The sequence below is a fragment of the Narcine bancroftii genome, chromosome 6 (genome assembly GCF_036971445.1).
Source record: "Narcine bancroftii isolate sNarBan1 chromosome 6, sNarBan1.hap1, whole genome shotgun sequence".
Taxonomy (NCBI): domain Eukaryota; kingdom Metazoa; phylum Chordata; class Chondrichthyes; order Torpediniformes; family Narcinidae; genus Narcine; species Narcine bancroftii.
This window is the reverse complement of record NC_091474.1, coordinates 135453454-135480780: the sequence shown is the minus strand read 5'-3', so window position 1 is coordinate 135480780 and position 27327 is coordinate 135453454. Positions and strand designations below refer to the sequence as shown.

Below are 27327 nucleotides of genomic sequence, written 5' to 3'. Positions count from 1 at the left end.
ACATTCATTAAGATAATATTTAAGTAGTGAAAGATTGCAGCATGCTGAAGTGCAGAGGTACTTATGCATGAATTACAAATGATTGGTTTGCAGTTGCAACAGATAATCAAGACGACAAATGGAATGTGAGCTTTCATTGCTCGAGGGATTGAAGTTAAGAGAGGTTTTGCTGTAAATGTACAGGGTACTTGTGAGGGTGCATTTAGAATACTGGATGCTGTTCTGGTCTGTTATAAGAGAAAAGATGTATTAACTTTGGAGGTGATGCAGAAGAGCTGAAGGGTTTCGATGATGAGATGAAAAAGAGTAGTCTGGGACTCTATTCGCTGGAATTCAGAAAAATGAGAGGAGATCTTATAGAAACATATAATTATGAAAGGGATAGCTAAAATAGAATAAGAAAAAATATTTCCACTGGTAGATGAGACTAGAACAAAGGGGCATGGCCTCAAGATTCCTAGAGTGTAGATTTAGGACAAAGATGAGAAGGAACTGCTTTTCCAAGGGAGTAGTGAATCTATGGAATTTTCCACCCAAGGAAACAGCAGAGGTGCCTCATTAAATACATTTACGACACATATAATTTTTTGTAAAGAAGGGGCATTAAGGGTTATGGTGAAAAGACAAGTATGTGTAATCTGTTCATGACCAAATTAGCCAAGAATAGTGGAGCAGGCTTGATGGGCCAGATAGTCTACTCCTGCTCCTATTTCCTATGTTGGAATGTTGAGTTACAACAATGGATGATTGATATTAGGCACAGCCAGAAATATGTTACTTCATCTGACATGCATCAAGAAGGCTTCAATAAGGGGGAAATATGTGATAAAGGACAATAAGACTAATCTCAAAAGAAAGCAGATGAGACTGAGGACATTTTAGAGAAGCTTAAACTCTATAGAACTTTTACTTTCTATGTCCCATCCTTTGAAGATAATCATGCCTTTTAATGCCTTCAACATTACCTATGAGGTGACTTTCAGGGAATGGAAACTCAAGCTCCCTCTGTTTATCCACATTCATTATCTTCTGTTATTTGCTGTATATGACCTACCACTAATTGACTTCCCAAAATGCCTTAATTTGAACTAGTCAAAATTAAAAATGCCTTCAACATTACCTATGAGGTGACTTTCAGGGAATGGAAACTCAAGCTCCCTCTGTTTATCCACATTCATTATCTTCTGTAATTTGCTGTATTTGACCTACCACTAATTGACTTCCCAAAATGCCTTAATTTGAACTAGTCAAAATTAAATTCTATTTGCAAAAACTCTGCCTGACTTTCCATCTGATCTGTATCCTTCCTTACTATATGCAACCATATCAGTTGGGCTATTCACAGATTTACTAATCATATCTCCATCATTTATATCCAAGTCTTTAATATACAAACAACAAAGGTCCAAGCACCAACCCTTACAATAGACTACAAGTCACATTCTTCTAATCAGTTAAAACATCCTTTCACCTCTACCCTCTGCATCCTATTTCCAAGCCATTTTTGGATCCAATAATCCAGCTTGCATTGGACCCAATGTGCGTTGTCCTTCTAGACCACACATGTCAAACTCAGGCCCACGGGCCAAATTTGGCCCGTGATATAATTAAATTTGGCCTGCAAGATCATATCAAATATGTATTAGAGCTGGCCCGCTGGCCCCCGCGCCAATATAGCGCATGCACAGCTAATACTACAAATCCCAGAATGCTTTGCAAATGCATTGGCGCCGGCCCGTCAGCCCGATAATCGCCCCCACCTCCTCTCTACTTTCATTAGCATCTGCGACCTGTCGCCCAACTCATATGTAATAAACCTCTTACGGAAAATGGCCAGACGAAAGACAGAAAACAGGACATTTCAAGACAGGTGGGAGGCAGACTATATGTTCATCATTTTAAAAGACAAACCTGTTTGTCATTGAAGCAAGTTGTTATTTTTTTGACTTGTTGGCTTGTGAAAAAAGTACATTTAAAAGGAGCTCAAGGGCTATAGAGAAATATTATTTATTGAATATTTTATTTCTCATTTGTTAATGCTTCTTCTGGAAAGAGTTTAACCAAAACTATTATTAAACATTTATTTTAATAAGAAAAAGTTTAACATTACATATGTTGAAAGAAGAGAAAACATGCAGATGTTGTTGAAAATTTTCAATAAATATTTAGTTTGGCACTCGACTTAGTCCAAGTTTTTAATTTTGGCCCTCTGTGAATTTGAGTTTGACACCCCTGTTCTAGACCATGTCTTTTCTTCTTCTTTATTTGGCTTGGCTTCGTGGATGAAGATTTATGGAGGGGTACGTCCACGTCAGCTGCAGGCTCGTTGGTGACTGACAAGTCCAGTGTGGGACAGGCAGGCACGGTTGCAGCGGTTGCAAGGGAAAATTGGTTGGTTGGGGTTGGGTGTTGGGTTTTTCTTCCTTTGTCTTTTGTCAGTGAGGTGGGCTCTGTGGTCTTCTTCAAAGGAGGTTGCTGCCCGCCGAACTGTGAGGCGCCAAGATGCACGATTGGAGGCGATATCAGCCCACTGGCGGTGGTCAATGTGGCAGGCACCAAGAGATTTCTTTAAGCAGTCCTTGTACCTCTTCTTTGGTGCACTTCTATCTCGGTGGCCAGTGGAGAGCTTGCCATAGAACACGATCTTGGGAAGGCGATGGTCCTCCATTCTGGAGATGTGACCCACCCAGTGCAGTTGGGTCTTCAGCAGCATGGATTCGATGCTTGAGGACTCTGCCAGCTCAAGTATTTCGATGTTGGTGATGAAGTCATTCCAATGAATGTTGCTGATGGAAGCGTTCTAGGAGCCGTAGGTGATGCCGGTAGTGGACCCATGATTCGGAGCCGAACAGGAGCGTGGGTATGACAACGGCTCTGTACACGCTGATCTTTGTGTGTTTCTTCAGGTGGTTGTTTTTCCAGACTCTTTTGTGTAGTCTTCCAAAGGCGCTATTTGCCTTGGCGAGTCTGTTGTCTATCTCTTTGTCGATCCTTGCATCAGATGAAATGGTGCAGCCGAGGTAGGTAAACTGGTTGACCGTTTTGAGTTCAGTGTGCCCGATGGAGATGTGGGGGGGCTGGTGGTCATGGTGGGGAGCTGGCTGATGGAGGACCTCAGTTTTCTTCAGGCTGACTTCCAGGCCAAACATTTTGGCAGTTTCCGCAAAACAGGACGTCATGCGCTGGAGAGCTGGCTCTGAATGGGCAACTAAAGTGGCATCGTTTGCAAAGAGTTGTTCACGGACAAGTTGCTCTTGTGTCTTGGTGTGAGCTTGCAGGCGCCTCAGATTGAAGAGACTGCCATCCGTGTGGTACCGGATTTAAACACCGTCTTCATTGTTGAGGTCTTTATTGGGTTGTTTCAGCATCATGCTGAAGAAGATAGTAAAGAGGGTTGGTGCGAGGATGCAGTCTTGCTTCACGCCGTTGTCAATAAAGAAGGGTTCGGAGAGCTCATTGCTGTATCTGACCCGACCTTGTTGGTTTTCGTGCAGTTGGATAACCATGTTGAGGAACTTGGGCGGGCATCCGAGGTGCTCTAGAATTTGCCAAAGCCCTTTCCTGCTCATGGTGTCAAAGGCTTTGGTGAGGTCAACAAAGGTGATGTAGAGTCCTTTGTTTTGTTCTTTGCACTTTTCTTGGAGCTGTCTGAGGGCAAAGACCATGTCAGTAGTTCCTCTGTTTGCACGAAAGCCGCACTGTGATTCTGGGAGGACATTTTCGGTGACACTAGGTATTAGTCTATTGAGGAGAATCCTAGTGAAGATTTTGCCTGCAATGGAGAGCAGCGTGATTCCCCTGTAGTTTGAGCAGTCTGATTTCTCGCCTTTGTTTTTGTCAAATGCCTCATTAAAGTTCAGAGAGACAATGTCTACTGACCTGCTTTCATTAATGTTTTTAGTTACCTCCTCTCAAATGCCAATCAAATTGGTGATTTCCCAATCACAGAGCCATGCTGAATATCCCCAAACAGCCCTAACTTTCTAAATTTGCATAAATCCTATCCCTTAGAATGTTCTCTTATAATTTCCCTCTGAATGGAACACCTGGACAGCAAAGATGCTTACATCAGAATGCTTTTTATTAGCTAAAGGTCGTCATTCAGGGCCTCAATACCCCACTGTGTAATTAGATCCTGGATCTCATCACCTAAAGACCACAATCAGTGAACAAGAAAAGCTCTTCCACAATCTTCATCAGTACCGGAGCACTACAGGGCTGCATTCTTAGCCCCATGCTCAACTCACTTACACCTATGACTGTGTGGCTTGGTATGACAATAACACCATCTACATATTTACTGAGTTGGCACCCACCATGGACCTGTTGCTACAATAGGTGAATTGGAACGGATCCATGTCACTGTTCAGACAGGAGCTGATATGCTTCAACATCAGCCTTTTAAAAGACTTCATCACTGTTGATGTAAGTGCTACTGATTGATAGTCATCAAGGCAGATTACTACACTCTTCTTGGGCACCGATATGATTGACACCTACAGGTGGGTACCACACGCTGCTGGAGTGAAATGTGGAAGATATCCGTGAATACATTTAAGTTGGTCAGCAAAGATTTTTAATACTCGGCCAGAGTATTAAATTATTTTTAAAACTCTTTCCTCTCACTTTAAACATTTTCCATTTTGCTTTTGATATCCTTCCCATGAAATAAAGATTCTCACTACCTATACTATCTTGAACTCTTAAACTTTGTGTATCTTTGTCAAGTCACCCATCAATCTTCTTTGATCTAGGGAAAACCCCATAAGTTCTGTAATCCAGGCAAATCCTCGAAAATATTGCTTGTTCTCTTCTCAGCCCCATGAGTATTTTAAATACTCCATCCAGACTAGATGCTTTCTTCGGATTCACTCTCCTGAAGGCATCCCACATGTTCTTCTTGAATACAGAGAGGTGAGAATCATCAGCGGACGTGAGGGTGTGGAGGAATGGTTCTTCCCTGTTACTGTGGTCAAATTGGGTGTAGAAGGCATCGAGTTCCTCTGGGTGTGAAGCTTTGCCTTCTGCTACTGCACTGGATTTGGTTTTGTAGCAGGTTATGCCATTTAGGCCCTGCCATAGCTGTTGGGTGTCCTTCGTTCTTTTCATTTTTAATTTGGAATCTCCACTTCGCGCAGGAGATGGATTCTGTAGTAATCTGGATCTCCAGACTTAAATACCTATGATCTGGCTCTCATCAGGCTCTGGATTTCATTGTTCATCCAAAGTTTTTGGTTGGGGAAAACGTTGAAGGATTTGGTGGGGACACACTCAGCCACAGTTTTGTTAAAGTCTGTGACAGCCCTGATGTAATCATTCAGATCCTCAGCTGAGCCCTTGAATACTGCCCAATCCACTGACTCGAGGAAGTCCTGTAACCATTCTTCAGCCTCTTGTAACCACCTTCTCACTGTCCTGTACATCTTCTGTATATTTTCTTACAGTTTTTTGCATTACTGATGAGTAGAAATTTTGCTTGTCCCACAGGGAAGAATCTCAGGTTTGCATGTGGTGTATGTACTCTACTCTGACAAAAATCTTGACTTTAAAGTTTGACTGACGTAAGGCTCACTGATCTAGTTATTTTGCTTATTCCTGTTGCCATTCTTAAATAACAAATTAAATGATAGGGCCCCATAGAGTGTTGATACCTTGGGGTTCATGTTCATATATCCTTAAAAGTGAAAGCACAGGTGGATAAGATGGTGAATAAGGCATTTGAAACATTTGTCTTAATTGGCTGAGGCAAAGAATATCAGATGAAGAAGGTAACGCTACATCTTTTTAAAACATTAGTTTGGCTTCTCCTTGAATATTGTGCGTAACTCTAATCAACTCTCTATAGAAAGAATGAAATTGCACTAAAGGGTTCCGAAGGGATTCGCCAGAATGTTGCCTGAATTAGAGCATTTCAGTTATAAGAGTTGAGATCATCTGGGTTTGCTTTCCCTGGAGCTGAAGGGTGACCTGTTGGAGGAAGATACAATTAATTATGAAGGGGGTAGACTGTAAATCTTTTTATCACAGGGGCATCAGTTTATGGTTTACAAGGGATCTAAGGGGGAGATATTTCCACACAGAGGTGAACAGAGTCTGGGATGAACTGCCAGAAGAAGTGGTAAAAGAAGACATTGGCATGACATTTAAGAAGCATCAAAATAAGAGCTTGAACTGGAAAGACATAGGAGACCATAGAGAAAATGTTTAGATAAAATAGCTATGTACACTGTGGAGCAAAAGGCCTGTTTTTATGATGTTCTGATAATGGTGGAAGGGTGTTTCATCTGACTAGAATTCTGTTAAAATGTGGTGCAGCCCATGGACTGTCATTGGGACCTTTGTTTGTGATATATATTATATATATGGTTGTTTTTCCAGACTCTTTTGTGTAGACTTCCAAAGACGCTATTTGCTTTGGCGAGTCTGTTGTCCATCTCGTTGTCGATCCCTGCATCCAATGAAATGGTGCAGCCGAGATAGGTAAACTGGTTGCAGTCTGATTGGTAGATTTGTAGATCACACTTAAATTGATGGAGTTGTGGTTAGAGAGGAATATAGTGCAAGAATGCAGCAAGAAATGAATCAGCTGGAACATTTGGCAGAATAGAGGTAGATGGAATTTAATCCAGATAAGTGGTATAATAATATTTTGAGAGGGCAAAATCTGGAGGGGACACAGAGTAAATGGTAGGATCCTTAGGAATGTGATGTACAAAGGGATTGTGGAGGGTCAAATCCACAGATCACTTAAAGTGGTAACACAGATTTCAGATTTATTGTTAGAGTATATAGATGATATCACATGTAGGTGGAGAGGGTAGTGAAAAAAGTAACATGCTTTCCTTCATAGGCTGAGGCATTGATTATAAGAGTTGGGATGTCATATTACAACTTTACAAAACTTTGGTCAGACTGCACTTAGAATAATGTGTGTAGTTCTGGTTGTCACATTGTGGCCACTGGAATCGCAGTGGCCATGACGAAATAACCACTCAAAGCATTTTCAGAGTGAATCAAACAAATTTACTCTTCTTCACCTGCGTTACCTTTTAAAAGCCAGAATCACACACTCGACACATGATGACATCATCATGCACTGATGTCACATGGCCGGTTTGATGCCTCCCGAGAGTTGTAGTGCAAACAACACTATAGAAAAGTTGTGGTAGCAAGAGAGAGAATGCAGAAGAGATTGACCAGGAAGTTGCCTGGGATGGAGGACAGCAGTTATAAAGAGAGCTGGAAAGATTGGGTTTATTATTACAAGAATGTAGGAGGCTGAGGAGTGACTATAGAAATTTATAGAGTAGAATGCTTTTAGTACATGGTGGAGAACCTATGGAGAGCAGGTTAGATTAAAATGCAATGCTGGAAAAACTCAGCCTATCAAACAGTGTTCTTTATATAGCAAAGATAAAAATATATAACTGGCGTTTCAAGCTTGAGCCCTTCATACTTTGTGCTCTGTCTGTAGGTCCAAGCAAGAACTCCTATTAGCCATTTTAGTTCCCTTCATCATTCCCACACAGACACGTCTGTCCTCAATCTCGTCTATTGCCAGGTGAGGCCAAATGAGAACAAATTTTGCAGAAATGTTGTTTTTTAATTGCATAAAGAGGGAGATTTTCAGTTTCAAAGAGAGCATAGCAATTAACAGAATTGCTTGCATAAATGACAGAGAACAAGGAGACCTGAAACATTGGTTACTCAAACTTTTGTGAAGAATATGGTTTTGACCAAGGCTATTAGTTATGCCAAAGTCAAGGTAAGCTCAAATTATTATTTCTAACTGCCATGTAGACATTGTAGATTTGGAATTTAAGAAAGTAAATGTGAAAATATTGTTATTATTTGGGTTCAATGATTAAACGTAATGAAAAGTTCAAGCAATTTAAATAGTCAGTGTTATTAACATAACATAACATAACATAACAATTTACAGCACGGAAACAGGCCATTAGGCCCTTCTAGTCTGCACCGAACCAAACACCCCTCTCTAGTCCCACCTCCCTGCACAATGCCCATAACCCTCCATCTTCTTCTCATCCATATACCTGTCCAACCTTTTCTTAAATAATACAATTGACTCTGCCGCCACTATTTCTCCCGGAAGCTCATTCCACACGTCTACCACTCTCTGAGTAAAGAAGTTCCCCCTCATGTTACCTCTAAACCTCTGCCCCTTAATTCTTAACTCATGTCCTCTTGTTTTAATCTTTCCTCCTCTTAACGGAAATAGTCTATCCAGCATTATTACAGCATTCAAGAATAATTACACTTGATTTTAAAGATAATAGTTCTGCAAGCTGACTGTGTATTCAATTTTTGTCATTACTCTAAAGTTAATAGGTCTTACCTTTAAACCTGGCTCACCTGGAGAACCTCTCGGACCCTGTAGGGAGAAGGAGGAGGAAAAATTTGACACAATTGTCATTTCCAATACTATTCAATGTTTATTGATGTGATGAGGACATTCTTAGCAATTGCTTTCAAATTGTGGTGATGGTTAAAATGTTATCATTCTTTTGGCCAATAGGTTCTAATGATTTGCGTTAGGTGGGTTTATTGCAGACTTTTAACTGATGATAATGAAGAAACAGTCTGAGATACTGTGTGACTTGAAGAAGAATTTGGGGTTCATCCCCATTAAATTGTTACCTCTGAGTTTGTCAGAAGCAGTAATTTCCAGGCTGAGAGTCCTGACAAAATAATCTTGGCAAAGAAAATAAAAGATACAAGTTCTGCAATATTTGTACACTTACTGGGGAGCCAGGGCGTCCACTTCCTGGTGGTCCCTTATCGCCTTGTCGCCCTTGAAGACCAGGGAATCCACGTTCACCCTAAAAAAACACAAATCCAAGTTACTAGTGAGCAAAATGTATGTGTATTAAGAGTGATGCGAAGCAAGTAGAGCTGTTATCCAGCCTTAATCAGAGAGAAGTTTGACCAACATATTAGCATTCCTTGTCCAAATTCAACACAGGCATTGAAAATTCTACCATTTTTTTTTGTCTATGGTTTCTCTAATGTGACAGTACACATTCTATGTTCATTACACTGACTTCAACGGATCAGAATGTGGAAACAGAGTATAATGTGCAAAGAATTCTACATGCATAGAATGTGCTTGACTGATTTGGGATCAATTTTTAGCCATGTGTCATATCTTCATGCACACATACATCTTCATCAGATTAATTCAGTTAAATACTCTCCAACGGAAAAATGTTTCTGCAGTGATGATGCTATTACATACCGTTCAAATTGGAAAATTTATGTCAACCATATTCACCAATAAAGGACATCAGTAACACTATTTTTTTTGTCACAGCCATAAAGGTATGCTCAGCATTGATTAGGTGCAGTTTGTCTACCATCAATGTGGTAGATTGTACTTGTGTTAAATGTTCTTATGTTATGCTGGATATACTCTGCTCTCCCATGATCCCAGCAGGATGATGTTGTAAATTCAAGTGCAGTTTAGAGATAAAACAGAAAATATTGGAAATACTCAGGAAGTTTAAGAATTGAGTTTTAAATGTTGACTGCAAGAGAAGGAGAGAGTGTAACCATATTCCATTCTTTTGTTTATAATTCAACAACGCTAGAGTAGAAAATGAACTCCTTATTTGGCAAAGGCAGTAAAAGACTATTAACCATTGGATAAAAGACACCCCGCCGGTTTATGAATCTCAAGAGAATTCTAAGAAACATATATGGAAAAGTCTGTTTGAATGTTCCGGAAAACTGGAAATGTATCTGTAAAAATACGCAACCTGTGAGCCACGAGACAGACCATCTTGGGGTGAGACTAACTGCTTGTGGCAGTTCTTCTTGCAGTAACGGAGTTATCACACTTTGCAAAGTAAATTAAAACTTCTTGCAGCTGTATTTTTGTTTGTTTATCAAACAACCTCAGGTTTACTTTAACAAGTTAAGCAGCCTCTGTGGAGCCAGAAGCAGGATTAACATCCTGAATCTTTAATTCGGCTTCTTCCTCCACAGATGATGGTATATTTATTGAGTATTTCCAACATGTTCCGCAATCTTTCAAATTTCTGCTATCAACAATATTTTGCTTGTGGAGAAGAGAACCTAGCCTCTCGTCTCCTGTCCTCAGGAGGTGTTCTTATTGAAGGGCAGTATGCTTTGAGAGATTTTGACAGAGAGGATGCTTCCCCTTGTAGAGAGCATCTCGAACTAACGTGCATAGTTTTGGTACTCAGACAGAGACGAGGAGAAACTTCTCTCAGAAGGTCAGGGATCTTTAGAATTCCCTACCTGAAATTGCTGAGGAGGCAGAAAGATTGAATATATTCAAATGAAGATAGTGAGACAGCTGAATTACAAAGGAACTAACGGCCATGAGGAAAACAGACAAGCGGTGTTAAGACTAATATTGAATCTATCATGACCTGTCTTATTGGCTTATCAAAATAAGCTTGTATTCCAAAATCCAGGCCGTAACTCTGGAAGCCTAGTCATTTTAATTCTCTCACAGTACATACACAGACATGTCTGCCCTCAGCTTCATCCATTTCCAGTGTGAGGCTAAATGTACACCTGAGAAATAACACATCATATTCCTCCAGGGTAGCCTTACAATCAACAGCAGGAACATCGTATTTTCCAGTTTTATGCAACCATCTCCCTATTTGATTCCATTGTTTCCATCTCTCCTTTACATGCTCCTGTCTCACTTCTCTCCCTAATCTTCACCACTTGTCTCTTCACCTCTTCCAAACTTCTATCCAGTAGCCTATCTACTTAAGTCATGTCAATATAAAGGCAAGTGGAAAGAGATTGGTGGAAAAGAATGGAATCCAATGTTTTTCCAGTTTTCTGCCATGAGTACTGGTGGACTTTCATATTCTGCTATAATTTTTACAAAATATTATTTTTTTCTTATACCATAGGCTCCAAAACTCACTGAAAATGAGACCATGTATGATCTCCTCCAAAATTTAACAAAAATAAAAGTGGTACATCCTTCAATTTCCTTGAGCAGTACAAGACCATAAGACATAGGAGCAGAAATAGGCCATTAAGCCCATCAGATCTGCCCCACCATTTAATCATGAATTGATTAATTTTCCCACTCAGGCCCCAAGCCTTCTCCCCATAATCTTTGATGTCATGGCTAATTAGGAACCCATCTGCCTTAAATACACCCAATAATTTGGCCTCCACAATTGCCTGTGGCAACAAATTCCGCAGATTTACCACCCTCTGGCTAAAGAAATTCTTCAATCATGAAGGTGTGCCTTCTTGTTCTACATTCTCCCACCACAGGAGTCAACATTTCTAATCGATGCTACCATGCCTTCCAACATTTAAAATGTTTAATGAGATCTCTTCCTATTCTCCTAAACTCCAACGAGTACAGGCTAGTTGTGACATTTTTCCATTCGAATATTTCCTTTTTTTGTATGTATTTATCCTGTACCTTCCTCATTTCTTGCAGAAATGCCATCCATCACTGCTCTGTCATCTTCCCTATTAGTTCCCCCTTCCAATCTACTTTGGCCAGTTCTTCTCTCATATCACTGTAATTCCTTTTACCCCACTGAAATGCAGATACTTCTGACTTTAGTTTTTTGTGAAATCTCAAATTGAACTCAATCATATTGTGATCACTTCCCCCTGGTGGATCCTGTGGGAATTTAATTCTGGCTATTTGTTCTAAAAAAATATCTATTTACAGCCCAAAAGTTCGAACTATAGGACATTGCCAAGTAGAACTTCACGTTCATGTCTAAAACATAAATCTGAGTAAACCTGATTCAATTTATTTATCTTTTGAGATGTCAGATATAACTGGAGAATAAAATCGTATTGAACTAGTCTAACATTGTATCTAACATGGTACTTTTCATAACTTCCTTATCAGTCCATTCTCTCTCATCTGTTTGTATATTCAGATCTACTTCCTAGCTTTACGTTGATTTATGAATTTTTAATTTATGCCTATGTCATTGGTACCAATATGTATGCAGCAACGGGGCTCAGCCCACAACAGCTCAGGTGATAGTTTTAAATTGGGGTGGGAGGTCTTCTTATTTGTTTACTGAATATCTGAATTACAATAGTTCGACTTTATAATCTTTATAGACAGAGTCATTTTCAATACCTTGGGTCCTCGTGATCCTCTTGCTCCAGAAGGTCCAATTAGTCCCTAATTGTAATCAGTTGTCAACATATTAAAAAAAGTGCAATTATGAAAGATGACATCACATTCATTCACACATATATACTATCAATTGTCCATCATGACTCAAACCTGTCTTCCACGTAATCCTGTCCCTGGAAGTCCTGGATCACCTTTGTCTCCCTTTTCTCCACGATGTCCATGAACACCCCCAGAATCTCCCTGCAAGCAGAAGTCTGCACTTGGTTACACAATGTTTCCTCATGATTACATTATCAGAGCTACCATCCAAACCACAAAATGAATAAATGCTTAACTAGCATCAAGTCCTGACGAAGGCTAGGGCTCGAGGCCCAGATGTGACGGTTAGAGTGATCATCTCTTTACACCATCAACTTCATGCAAAAACTTTTTAAACTTGGCATGACAATGCAAGAATAATCTGAAGAGTTGGTCAGTCATAACTAGCATTTATATACCTTTTACATACTCCTATACAGTGTTCACTAATCTTTGAACAAAGTAATATATATGGGAAGCCAGCTGGCTGTGTGTGAAAAGCAAGATCCCATGAAGGGAAAATTTGGTCAATGACCATATACTTTTTTTCTGATGGCACTGGCTGATAAGTGCTAGTGACCAATTCCCTGCTTTTCTTTCAAAAATGTGGAATAGGATATTTTCTATGACTTGACTGAGGTTGTGAAACTTGATAACCCCAATGCTGAACAGAAATATCAACAGAGCTCAGGTTCTGGAGTCGAAGGTAAATGTGGAAATGAGAAAGGATCTAGGAAGAGTGAATTGGGATATGTTATTTTCTGGTAAGGGTGTGTTAAGTAAGTGGATGGACTTCAAAGGCAAAATTTTGAGAGTGTAGAGTTTGCATGTAACTATAAGGATTAAAAGCAAAGTTAACAGGCATAGGGAACCTTGGTTTTCAAAGGATATTGGTGATGATTAAGAAGGAGAGGGAGGTGTATAGCAAGTATAGGCAACAAGGAGCTAATGAGGAACTAGAAGAGCATGTAAAATGCAAGAAAATACTCAAAAAGGAAATCAGGAAGGCAAAAAGATTTGAGGTTGCTTTGGCAGATAATATGAAGGTAAACCCAAAGAATTTCTAGAAGTAAATTAAAATTAAAAAGATAGTAAGAGACAAAAGAGGTCCCCTAGAAGATCAGAGTGGTCAACCATGAGTTGAGCCTCAAGTAATGGGGGAGATCTAAAACATTTTTTTTTGCATCTGTATTTATTCAGGAAACTTGCATTGTGTATAAGGAAGAAAGAGAAACAAACAGAAGTGTTATGGAACATATGGAGATTAAGGAGGTGGATGTGCTTTCTGCCTTACAGTGATTAAAATATCATATCCAGGCCAGATACCATATTCCCTCATAACCTGAGGAAGACTCATGTAGAAGTTGCAGGGACTCTGGCAGATATATCCAAAATGTCCTTAGCCATCGGTGAGGTGCTAGAGGATTGGAGGGTAGTTCATGTTGTCCCATTGATTAAAAAAGGCTCCAAAAGTAAATTAGGTAATTATAGAATGGTGAGCCTGACGTCAGTAGCAGGTAAATTATTGAAAGGAATTCTGAGAAATAGGATATATAAGCACCCATATTTGGACAGCCATGGGCTGATTAAGGACAGTCAGCATGGCTTTATGTGTGGAAGGTCGTGTTTAACGTATCTTGTAGTGATTTTTGGAGGAAGTTACCAAGAAGGTAGATGAAGGAAAGGCTGGGGATGTTGTCCACATGGACTTTAGTAAAGCCTTTGACAAGGTCCCTCATGGGAGATTAGTTCAAAAGGTTAAGACACGAGGTATCCATGGAGGAGTTGTAAACTGGATTTGAAATTGGCTGTGTGGGAGAAAACAGAGAATGGTAGTGGATGGTTGCCTCTCAGACTGCGGGCCTATGATTATTGGTGTGCCTCAGGGATCTGTGTTGGGACCATTATCGTTTGTTCTCTATATCAATGATCTGGATGATAATGTGGGAAATTGGATCAGCAAGTGATGCATTTTGGAAGGGCAAACAAGATAGGACACTGAAGAGTGGGAAGGAGCAAAGAGATCTGGGAATACAGATACATTGTTCACTGAAGGTGGTATCGGAGGTGGATAGGATTGTAAATAAAGCTTTTTAGCATCTTAGCCTTTATAAATCAAAGTATTGAGTATAGGAGTTGGGAGGTTATGTTGAAGTTGTCCAAGACATTGATGAGGCTAAATTTGGAATATTGTGTGCAGTTCTGGTCACCTAACTACAAGAAGGATATCAATAAGATTGAAAGAGTGCAGAGAAGATTTACTAGGATGTTGCTGGGTTTTCAGGAATTGAATTACAGGGAAAGATTAAGCCAGTTAGGACTTTATTCCTTGGAGCAAAGAAGAATGAGGGGAGATAGACAGAGGTGGATGTGAGTATGCTTTTTCCACTTAGATTGGGGGAGATATCTACAAGAGGTCATAATTTTAAGAGGAATGGGGAAAGGTTTAGGGGGAACATCAGGGGAAAGTTCTTCACTCAGAGAGTGGTGGGAGTGTGGAATGAGCTGCCAGCTGATGTGGTGAATGCGGGTTTGATCTCGAGTTTTAAGAATAGATTGGTTAGGTACATGGATGCGAGAGGTCTGGAGGCTTATGGAGTCAGAACAGGTCAATGGGACTAGTGGAATAATGGTCGGCACAGACTAGATGGGCCAAATGTCTTGTTTTCTGTGCTCCTATGGTATAAATCCCACTGAGCAAGCTAACCCTGGCAAATGCTGGAGATGCTTTATTTCTGCTTGAAGGGGAAATATAATTGTTGAGTAGGCTCTAAACCATAAAGATAATCATTTCCTGGTGATCCAATTCCTTTCAAAACCAGGTTTTTCATTTTCCCTTTACACTATTCTGCAAGACCAGTAACCAGATGGCAATTCCTTTAAATCATGTTACTTGTTGATATACATATATTTTTAAATTTCAGATTTTCATTTTTCTAAAAAATTGTAAACATCAATTGCAGATTCTCCTTTTGGTTTCTAATGATTAATAGAAACATTGAAAATTTTCATGGGCATTTGTCCTTTCTGCCCAACTCTCCCATTCTAAACCATAATAGGATCTTGATCTTCCATATTCTTTGATAATTTTTGCATTAAAAATGTCTATCTACATCTATCTATGGTGGAGAATTCCACAGATTAATAACTCTCTGTGTGACGGTCAATATTAAGTCATATTGTAATGGTTAAAATATCTTAAAATGAGTTGCAAACATATTTGCAAGTAACTAGCAGCTAGCATATTGTTTACAAATTCTTGGAGTTTATCTATAGTAACAACCTGTAAGCCCAAGGTCTTTTTCTTTCTGTTTAATATAAACAAAGTGTTGGTTTTGAATTGGCTTTTGTGCTCTGTAGGACCAGAGTAGGATGAACACAGGCTAGATAATTTCTTTGACCATGCACTTTTGAAAGTATTAATGTATTAACAGATTATTGTCCCTTCATTAATTGTTTTGTGCAGTTTACTGATTCAAGAGTCCAAATAAACAGTGAAAAACAATGCTATTTTGGAATAGACTTTGCATTAACGAGTCAAAACAAATGACATCTGCATGTTGCTCAAGCGATTATAAAGGGAAATGGTCACAATACTCTGGGTGAAGACAAATTTCCTGATCTATTTTCAAAATAGTATACCCAAGATAATCACAAAGTTGTACAGCACCAAAACAGACACTTTGGCCTACATTGTCCACACCTCACCTACAGCGAATGATTATGTAAAAGTCTCTCAGAATGCCCCAGTTATCTCCTCCATTGCTTCCCATAGCAACCAAAGATCTCATCCAGCCCTGTACCCAATAGATTGGGTACAGCTCCATCTCCAGTAGGAATCTCTACACATGGATTCAAAAATCTCTCTTAGATGCACTTAACAAATCTGCCTCACCTAAGCACCTTACACTGGCGACTAATGGGCAATTTAAAATCCCCAATATTATTACCCTTTTTCTCTCATGCCATTCTGCATACATTTCTGATCTTCAAATTCCCATTGATGATCGAGAGGCCTCTAGTATTATCCTAGCAATGTGATAAATCCTCTCTTATTCCATGAGGCTGTGACCCCTGATCATGGACTTTCAGCAATTGGGAATACTCTCCCTGTATCTAGTCTGCCTAACCCTGTTTTGACATCCCCTCTCATTCTTCTAAACACCTGCCTTATCAACCCAATCTCTCCTCATGTCAGTCATATATCACAGGGATCGACATAGAAAACCTTTATTGCACAAAAAAACTCCATAGCTGGGGAGACGGTGTTTTGTCAGGTTGCATAGGTACAATCAGACGATAATAATCTTGAAATTGAACCAAGGCTCTGTTCAGCGGCATTAAGAGAATCTTGCTCCTGTAATCAAATCCTCTTGTGATTAAAGTAAACAAATCATTTGCTTTCCTACCTGCTTGCTGTATTTCAATCCCTGTGCAATGATCTCCAGATCTTCTTACATTTCCCATTTTTGTAATCTCAAGACAGAATAACTTTTACCATTGGGTCACTAATGGAAAATAGTTAATTGGCTTTTCATTTCATATTTCACCTAATTTTCTTTTGAATGAGTCATAATACAGCAAAGAAAAGGCAATTTGTGGCAATGCTGTATCATCTGAATAAATGATCACATTTGTCCCAAGATCAGCATCTTTTCCAATCCATCTTTTTCTCGACTTGAAATATCTTTCTTTAATTCGAGGATTCCCGACAGAGGTGCAGGTAAGCCACTAACCACTACCTTGCTCAAATGAAATAGCATGAGACAATCAATGCGCAAACAGAAGGTGCCCCAAGAATGACATGATGAAGTAAATATCAACAAAATATGAAATGGACTGTAGATCTGCATTCCCTTGTTAAAAAATGGTTACAATGACCCTAGGAAATGAAATGAGATAAAACCTTGTCACCCTTTCTGCCCTGTTCTCCTGGTTTGCCTGGTTCTCCTGCCATTCCCTGGTAAATAACAAAGGGAAAAAAAATTAGAAAAATGGTTAAGCTTCAAATCAAACTTTGTCACAGCTGTGGCCATTTAGTATACAGATAATTATTTTTAAAATTGCTATAATAATGTTAAAGTCTACCAAATTCATATTTAACCAGTCATACTATCATAATTATAAAGTCAATAACCTTTTAATGCAATGTTAGGTCAAATGTCCAAGTGGAGGTATTGTCACCCTGTTTGGTGTGAGAGACTATGAACTGATATATTTTCAAAGAAGTGCTAAGAAATTGCAAACATAAATTCCGTTCATTTCAGGTATTTATAAAACCCATTAAGTTCATCAGCAATTGATTTGCTAAATGCCCTTGATAAAAACATCAATATGTTTTACTCTACCAAATCTAGTTGATTGGAACTAATAGATAGAATTTTCTCTTCATGCCCAATAACATAATCTAACTGTATGAAGTTCAACAGCAAGAATAATCAAAATAAATTTTATATTTGTTAATTGGTGATATAGAATGAATAGCTAAGGGCAGAGTGCCTAAGTATTGGTAATTTCACTTTGTCTCATCTAATGCATCTTCCCTCCTTCATGTTTATTTAGCTTCCTTTTAATTGTATCTGTTATTCATCCCATCTATTCCAGTGTGTATATGGTGCAATTTTTTGGAAACCCCAAATAAATGTCTAAATTGGATTTCTATAGTATTAGCTGGACAAACTTACCATTGAAATAATATCAGAGAATGCTGCAAATGCCAAACAATCATGAACTGAAAACATATGTGTGTAAGAAAATAGGAAAAAAAGCAGTAGTAGACCATTTGGCCCTTCATGCCTCTCCATTTTCCAACAAGGTTAGAGAATCATTGAGTTATACAGCACAGAAACAGGTTGTTCAGCCCTCTGAGTTCCTGCGACCATCTCGTACCCAACCATACTAATCTGATTTTTCACCAATTCGGTCTGTAACATTCCCGACCTTGCTGATTCAAGATCTCATCCAGATACTCCTTAAATCTTGTGAGAGTACCTGCCTCTGCCACCATCTAGGCAATGCATACCAGATTCCAACCTTGAAGAAATTTTTCCTCTGATCATCTCTAAACCTCCTACCCCTTCCTCTGAATTTATCCCCTTTAATTTTAGGATACATTTTTTGTCAGGAAATATTTCCTTTGATCTACCCTTTCTGTACCCCTAATAAATTTGTAAATCTCCATTCGGTTTCCCTTTTGTCTTTCTCTTATCTAATTCCTTTTTCTCAAATTGTCTCTCCTGGTCAAGCCCAGGGGAAGCTATGTGCCTGCCTCCAACCTGAAATTCTTTTAGAACTTTAGAATTTCCAATGAGATCTCCTCATATTTTCTAAACCATGAAAAATATAGTCCACGATGGAAAACTCACCTTTCCTGCAATGGCAGTGAATTTCTCACTCTACTCCCTCTATTACAATTATGTCATTTCTTATTTAAGGAGACTAAAATAGAGCACAATTTTCAGCTTGCCGTTTCTCCAAAATTCGAATTAACTGCAGTAAGACTTGCTCATTCTTGTGATCAAATGTTTCCTTCATAAAGGTAATTGTACTATTTTTCCTCCTTGTCACTTCATACAAGTTAGCCTTTGGTGAACCAGATTGAGCTTCATTAGAACATCAACAGACCAGGGTGACCCCTGTAACGTAGGGGAGAGTTTTCCTTTCTAGAAAATGTTGCAATTTTCCACAAAGCAAACTGTAAATACTAAGAATCACAAGGTAAAAAAATAAATGTGCATATTTCTTACTCTTTTCCTACATAAATTCTGTGAGAGCAAATTTTATTCCACATCTCACATTTTTGAGTTGTGATTTCGGAATTCTATTACTTGAATGACTGTGATGCAAGTTTTCAATATCTCGCCATTTTACTCACTTTGTATTGGTCACAAAAAGGGACGACCTTAAATTTACCTGTTATCATTCACTCATCATCTTATCCATATCTCCTGAAAGCTGCTTAACATGCCCCTCTGTACTCACAACCCTGTATCGTATATCCAGCGTATTTCCTGTCTGACTTTGAGTATCTGCGATAATTTGCTTTTGTGTTGGTTAATACATTTCCTTTTAGTTGGTTAGCATCGACTGCATTAATTAAAGTAACTGACCAGTTCACCCAGTTCACAGTAATCTACCTACTTATGCTTCTGAAATGATAACAAAGGTATACTATTATTTTTGATTTACTTAAAAACGTGTCACTGAATTTCACCAGCATTTTAGTGTAAACTACAATCATAATGTCTGGAGATTTTCTTGTTTAATTATTATTTTTGAACTGCTCACATGAGCATTTGCAGAATTTTACAAAGGGCGGCTCAGTTGGTGTGGCAGTTAGCATAATGCCTTTATAGCGCCAGCGATCAGGACCGGACCTGGGTTCGAATCCCACGCTATCTGAAAGGAGTTTGTACATTCTCTCCATGTCTGTGTGGGTTTTCTCCCACCCTTCAAAAACGTACTGGGGTATATGTTAATTGGGTGTAAAATAGGCAGCACTGACTCGTAGGGCTGAATTGGCCTGTTACAGTACTGAATGTCTAATTTTTAAAAAGTAAATTTTAAATATCTGGGTTGTAGATGGATGTTGTAAACATTGTTATTGGTCATAGGGATACACAATGTTGGAAATTTTAAACATACATATGTATCAATAGCATACAGAATGTATAAATATCAAAGGTCACAGGAATATGTTAAATTTCAGAGGAAATCTGATAAAATCTTTGTCAGGTTAGGAGTTTGCATTCACAAGTAGAAAAATATGTAATAAACTGTTTTTTTCTAAAGATGAGAAAAAGGACAGGGTTTTGCTGACCACAGAGGATGAGTGACAACTCGTTATTCAATCAGGAAACAATGGATGAACTGGAATCAAGTCTGGACTTGGGAATGATATTGGGGCCAGCATGGAAATTAAACTTTCGCCATAAATATTACATTCACTTTAAAATGTGAAATATAAAGATGTTCAAGACATACTTACTATTTCTCCTTTTAATCCTTTGGGGCCTATTGGACCTGGTAATCCTGGTTGACCCTGTGAAGCAGATGAAATTCAAACCTACAACACACAATATTTGGCTATGGGAAATCAAGTGAACTATCAACATTTTGGCAAGCACAGTAAAGGCATCCATGTGCAGTGGAACATCTGAAATGAATGTGCCCTGCTTTCTGTGACAAAGTGTGATAATTAAATGAAAGATCAATGATAGCTTTCTTTCCCAAAATACTTTAGTGAGTTTATGGGACTTTTAGGAATGCTTAAGAGATTTATTTCATAGAATCACAAATAAGTACAGGAACTATCCATGCAGCCCTTGCAGTCTGCACCACCATTCCATACAACCACAGTTCATTACACTAGTTCAGTTCCCTATTCCTGCTTTCTTTTCATGCTCCTTGAATCTTTAGCCAAGAGAGCCACTCCAACTTATTTTTGAATATATCTAATGAACTAGCATCTACAGCTTCCTGTGGCAGGGAGTTCCATAGTTCACAACTCGCTGAGTGAAGAGGCTTCTCCTCATCTCAGTTCTTAATGGCTTTCCCCTCATCTTTTAAACTGTAGTCCCTTGTTTAGAGTTAGGGTTAGGATCATCAGGAATATTCTTCATGCATTCCCTCTCATTCTTCTAAATTTCAACGAGTATAACCCTGCTCTGTCCAGTCTTCATATGTCAATCCTGCTACCCCAGGAAACATTCTGACCCTTTGCTGCACCCCCTCATTAACAAGTATATCCTGCTTCAGATAAGGAAACCAACATTCTTCAAGCTGTGGCCTCACCAAGTCCCTATGCAATTGACATAAGATGTCCCTGCTTCTATATTCAAAACCTCTTGTAATAAAGGCCATTTTATTTCTTCACCACTTACTGAACCTGCATTCCAACGTTAAATTACTGATGAACCATGACACCCACCTCTCATTGCACCTTCCCTTTTCCTATTTCTCGTCATTCAGATAGTAATCTGTCTTCTGATTATTGCAGGAATGTGGTTAACTTCACATTTATCTTCAGGGTACTGCATTTCTCATACAGTTGCCCACTCTCCTAGCCTATCCAAGTCACCCTGCTGCCTCTTGGAATCTTCCCCACAGCTTGCACTCCCACCAGCTAAGAGTCATCTGCAAATTTAGACATATTATTCAATTCCTTCATCTAGATCAGTGGTTCCCAAACTTTTTTGGGCTGCTGCCCCCTTGGCCTCCAGGCTACATCCCAAGTGCCCCCCACCATACAATGGCACTGGGCCCGGGGGAAGGAGGGTTAGTGGTGGTGCTGATGGAGGTTAGTGGGGAGGGTTAGTGGCAGTGCTGAGTTGGGTTGAGGGGGTTAGTGGCGGTGCTGAGCGGGGTGGGGGTTAGTGGTGGTGCTGAGCAGGGTGGGGGTTAGTGGCGGTGCTGAGCAGGGTGGGGGGTTAATGGCGGTGCTGAGCAGGGTGGGGGGGTTAGTGGTGGTGCTGTGGGGTGGGGGGTTAGTGGCAGTGCTGAGCAGGGTGGGGGGGTTAGTGGTGGTGCTGTGGGGTGGGGGGTTAGTGGCAGTGCTGAGCAGGGTGGGGGGGTTAGTGGCAGTGCTGAATGGAGTGGGAGGGGTTAGTGTGACACTGGGCAGGGTGGGGAGAGTTAGTGGCAGCTCTGAGAGGGCAGTAGTGTCGCCAAAGCCACATGGCAGCCACTGAGACCAACTCTCGCGAGAACACCTTGTTACCGTTTACTTTACTCACTACTGCCACCCTGAGTCTGGCAAGAGAATTACAGCACTGGTTTCTTCATTAACTTTTCATCAAACTGAATGGAAGGTTTAGACTGCCCCCTTTTTCCTCAATGCCCCCTAATTTTCCCTTTTTCTCTTACCATCCCCCTTGATCTTTCCATTGCCCCCATGGGAATTGGGCTCAGAATTGAAATGGGTTTCTACTGGGAGGTCCCTGCTATTGCAGCTGACAGAATGAGTCCAGTCCATCCAATGTAGAGGAGGCCATAACAGGACTATTGGATACATTAGATGACAAAGAATATATTCAGTTGGCCTGTTATCTCCTTGTTCTCCATTGTGAATCCTTCCGAATTTGATTGCAAGAGCCTACATTTGCTTTAAATCTAGTCTCTCTCTCGTTACATACTTATGGAAGCTTTTGCAATCAGTCTGTATGTTCCCTGCAAGTTTACTCACATACTCCATATTTTCCCTTCGAATTAGTGTCTTCCTCTGCTAAATTCAAAATAGATCCCAGACCTTGGGTTTATTGCTTTTCTCAGCTAACTCTGCCTCTCATCTTTAGTTTTAATGTCATCCCTGATTTTCCATAGATGGCTGAGCCATCTTTTCCATTCAGTTTTTATGGCAATGGGTACGAACAGTTTTTAAAGTTTCTCTGCATGATCTTTTAATACCTGCCATGGTTTTTCTAAACTCCTTGACTCTGAAGTTAACCTGATGAACCTCCTCTGCACTATCCCAAAGCCTCCTCAATAAGAAAACCAAAACTGTATCCAGAACTCCAGGTGCAGCTTCACCAATAATCTGTACAGATGCAGCAAAACTTCCCTGCTCTTAAATTCAATTCCTCTGACAATATAGATCAATATTCCATTTGCCTTCTTGATTACCTATTTCACCTGCAAACTAACTTTTAGCAATTCATGCACAAGCACTCCCAAGTCCCTCTGCATAACTTGTCCAGGACTCTTGATTGCTCATCCAGTAATAGGAGTCCCATATTATCCATACAACTGCTGTAATCTTTCACCATTTGAAAAATAATCTGATCTGCTATTTTCCCTTACAAAGTAGATGATCTTGCATTTATCAACATTGTACACCATTTCCCAGACCTTTGCCCACTCACTTAACCTACCCTACAGAATACCTCACTGCAGTCTCTCCACATCATCCACACAATTTGTTTTTCTGCTCGTTAGTGTCATCAGCAAACTTAGGCATGCAGCACTCTTCCAAATCATTAATGTAGATCACGAACAATTGTGGGCCAAGCATCAACCCCTGTGGCATTCCATTTCCCACTGATTACCAACCAAAGAAACACCATTTATCTCAACTTTAATTTTTTTTTGTTGCTTAACCAGTCCTCCAATCTGCTAATACATTATTCCCAACCCCATACATCCTTATCTTATGGATAAATTGTTTCTGTGGCATCTTATCTAACATCTTCTTGGAATCCAAGTGTATGACATCTACCTATTCCCCTCTAACCACTGTGCTCAATGTTTTCCTTAAAGAGCTCCACAAAATGTGTCTAACCTGAGCGGCCCTTCCTGAATCCACCCTGCTTCTGCATCTAGATGTCTCACTGTCTCTTCCTTAATGATTGCTTCAAGCATTTCTTGACAAGAGACAGCAAGCTAATTGACCAATAGTCACCGTCTTTTGCCTATGTCCAATCATAAACAGTTGCATGACATATGCATTCTTTTAATCTGCCAGAACATGTCCAGAGAATTTTTGTTAATGATCACAGATGCATCTACAATAAAACTCCACCATTTGTTCAGTACCTGGGATGTATTACATCAGGACCAACTGGACTTCTGCACTTTCAGGCCAACTAATTTGCTGAGCATTACTTCTTTAGTGATTTCCTGCTCTCTTGTTGGTTTTTTTTGTAATATTGGTCAAGGAAACCATCCGATACACACTCAACGAACTCCTTCTCCACCATCTTTCTCCCAGTTTGGTTCTCCCAATCTACATGCATGTTCAAGTCATTCATCATAACCGTTGTACATTTATTGCATGCTTCTCTTATTTCTTGTTTGAAGCCATTCCCAATATCACTACTACTGCTTTGTGGTCTGTACATTATACCCAACCAGGTTTTCTATCCTCTGGGTCTTCCACAACTCGACCCATAAAGATTCCATGTAATCTATGGTGGCGTCCTTCCTTACAATTGAGTTAATCCTCTTTAATAAGCAATGAGGTCTCACCTTTTTCTTTCAGTCTATCCTTTCTACTATTCCCGTGAATATCAAGTTCCCAACCCTGGTCATCCTGGAGCTATATCTGAGTAATCCCAATCTGGTCATAAACATTAAAAACCATCTCTGCTGTTACTTCATCCCCTATTGTGAATTTTCCTTTTATTGAGACAAATAACTTTCTGGCTTGTGTTTTTTTAAACACACGTTGTCTGGTTGGAATCAGACTGAAAAGTGACGCTTTTGGTCCCTTGCTTTTTTTGCCTTCCTCTTCTTTTTTCTTAGTTTTCCGAATGCCTCCATTTTCTGCCCCTCTATTTTTCTGCATAGATTCCCATCCCCCTTCCAAATTAGTCGAAACTCTCCTTTACAGCACAAGTCAGCACCTTCCAGGATGATGATTCCATCTCTTTCCAGATGTAGAATGACATATTTGTACTGTCCTCACCTCCCCAGAACTGGTTCAAATAATCCAGGAATCGGAATCCTTCCCTCCACTGTGGTAGCAATATCCTCTAACTGTGGATGACCTTCAATAGCAAAGTTTGCTATTCTCAATGCGAGGCCAAGAACAAAATAAAATTATTTTTAGGTAGTCCTCTTAACTGCATCAAGAAGTTAAGCTTCAATACAGAATAAAACATAGAAATATGATTGTTGAACTGAGTTAGAAAGCATCTTTGCAATAAATACCTCCAGGCCTGGTTCTCCATGTAGTCCAGGTAGCCCCATTTCTCCCTTAATATGTGGATAGGAGTAGAAAAGTCATTATCTAATGACAGTAAAGCAATAAGTTCAAAATGAAGAAAACAACTGTAAAGCAATAAGTTTTAGATTTATATTTTACCTTTAAACCAGAGTGTCCTTGCATTCCTTTGTCTCCTTTCAGCCCCTGTAAAGAAACAAATACAAGTTGCTATGGATTTTTACTCCATTTCAGACTTGAGCCAGATAGGTTGTGTGTTTTCTGAGCGTTTGTAGTCTTTTACTTTGGTTTCAGTATTTTGTTTGTGTCTCAGAAATATGCAGCCTAATTAAACAGTGGCCTCCCCTGTAATTGGAATTCTGTTTATCTCCTTTATATCAATAATATTGTATAAATGCTGCCATAAAATTGGTTGTCTCAATATCTTTGCTGGTCCCAACTCAGCTGATCTATGCTACCCAATTCTCTGAAAATTGACATTTTCCATAAAATTAAATCCATACTTCTGTACTGGTTAGAATTGCATTCTATTCTTCCCTACATAACAACCATAATCCTCTATTTTTCTTACATTGATGTGCCCAAGTCTTTTAAATGTCCCTATTGATCCATCCTCCATCACCATCCTTGGCAATGCATTTTAGCCACACATCATTCTCTGTGTAAAAAAACTTACCTCTGACATCTCCCTTCAATTTTTCTCCATTCACCTTAGACAGATGTCCTCTGGTATTGGCCATTGTTGCCCTGGAAGAAAGATGCTGGCTCTCCACCCAAACTCTGCCTCTCATCTTATACACCTATAAGGTTGTCTCTCATCTTCCATCACTCTAAAGAGTGAAGTCCCACCTCATTCAACCTGATTTCCTTTCCAGGCAATATCCTGGTAAACCTCCTCTGTGCCCTCTCTAATGCTTCCACATCTTTACGACAAAGAGATGACCAGAACTGAACACAATACTGAGTTTTAAAGAGCTGTGACATTACCTAATGTCTTTTGAACTCAATCTCTGAACAAATGAAGGCTAGCATACCAAAAGCCTTCTTAACTAACTGATCAGCTGGTGCAACAGCCTAAAATAATCCATGGACTTGGATTACAGAATCCCCCTGTTCCTCCACACTGCAGAGATTCCTGCCATTAACCATGTACTCTGCCTTAAAGTTCACCCTTTCAAAATTAATGATTTCACTCATTTCCAGATTGAACTCCATCTGGCAACTCTTCATCTTGTTTATATCCTACAACCTTCTATACTATCCACTGCACCTCCTATCTTTGTGTCATCATGAACTTACTGACCACCCCTACACTTTTTTGTCCGAAATTAATAAAATTCACAAAGAGCAGGCGTCCTAAAACAGATCCTTGTGGAAAATCTCAAGTCACTGACCTTAAGGCAGAATGCCTTCCACTTGCTACCAATTCCAAATCCAAGTTTCCATCCATCCCATCCTTTATGACTTTCTGGCAACCTGTCAAACACCTTACTAAAATCCATGTACGCCACATCCACTGCTCTACCTTTATCAATTTATTTTGTCACCTCCTCAAAAAACTCAATTAAACTGGTGAGGCATGACCTGCCCCTGACAAAGCCAAACTGATTATTCCAAAGAATGAATCTCCAAATGCTCATAAATTTAGTCCCGAAGAATTCTCTCCAATAGTTTGGCCACCACTGACAAAAGAATTACAGGTCTATAATTTCCAGGATTCTCCCTTGAACAAGGAAACTATGTTTGTCATCTTTCAATATTCTGCTACCATTCCAGTAGCCAGCAAAGACACAAAGATGACCATCAATGCCCCAGCAATCTCTTCCCTCACTTTTCATAGTAACCTGAGGTATATCTGGTCCTAGGGAACTTTAGATCCCAATTTAAGATGTTAATTCAGTTTCTGTTGTAATGCTATGAAGAAGTAGTTATGGGACTTCTTAATGCCCCTTTCCAAGAGGTGACACAAGCATATTAAGCAGATTGGCCTCCAACTGTTTGAACTGAAGTTACTTTTTATTGTGAATTTGCTTTAACAGAAAATGATTTGACATTTTTAAAAGAATACAATATACGAACCGGAGCTCCATGCTCGCCTTTGGATCCCTTTTCTCCAAGTTCACCCTTTTGAAAGAATTACAAATCAATTTACTTCATGGGTCTATTATACACGACAGGCATCTCCAATGAAAGTGAACTAATGGTTACTTGTGCGACAGAATGCATTGGTTACTCCTCACTTTCAAAATACATCATTTTTCCCTTGGATAAAAAAATGAATAAATAACATTGACACCCCATCATTCTTTGCATCCTGCATTTTAGGTGCTCTGATTCAATATATATTTTCATTCTTAAATTTTATTGAAATCAATTATGCAAAATTTTATATCTTAAATTAAGGATCAAAATGCAGCAAGCTGCAAAAAAATGTTCCAACTAACCACCCATGAGTTTATAA

General features: G+C 39.5%; 1 protein-coding gene across 7 annotated transcripts in view; it reads right to left on the bottom strand.

Moving 5' to 3' along the window:
• The window catches only part of col19a1 (collagen type XIX alpha 1 chain), a 346509-nt gene that overhangs the window by 90647 nt on the left and 228535 nt on the right, over positions 1 to 27327 (bottom strand). For all 7 annotated transcript variants that reach the window (XR_011340316.1, XM_069886134.1, XM_069886135.1 and 4 more), the window contains 9 exons: positions 26946 to 26990; positions 25008 to 25052; positions 24854 to 24898; positions 20196 to 20249; positions 17115 to 17168; positions 12281 to 12370; positions 12131 to 12175; positions 8763 to 8840; positions 8357 to 8392 (listed from right to left, as the gene is read on the bottom strand). Coding sequence is in view for 6 of the 7 variants with exons in the window: in XM_069886134.1 (XP_069742235.1) it covers positions 8357 to 8392; positions 8763 to 8840; positions 12131 to 12175; positions 12281 to 12370; positions 17115 to 17168; positions 20196 to 20249; positions 24854 to 24898; positions 25008 to 25052; positions 26946 to 26990 (492 nt within the window). In the remaining variant the exon portion in view is untranslated. The remainder of the gene's footprint in view (positions 1 to 8356; positions 8393 to 8762; positions 8841 to 12130; positions 12176 to 12280; positions 12371 to 17114; positions 17169 to 20195; positions 20250 to 24853; positions 24899 to 25007; positions 25053 to 26945; positions 26991 to 27327) is intronic.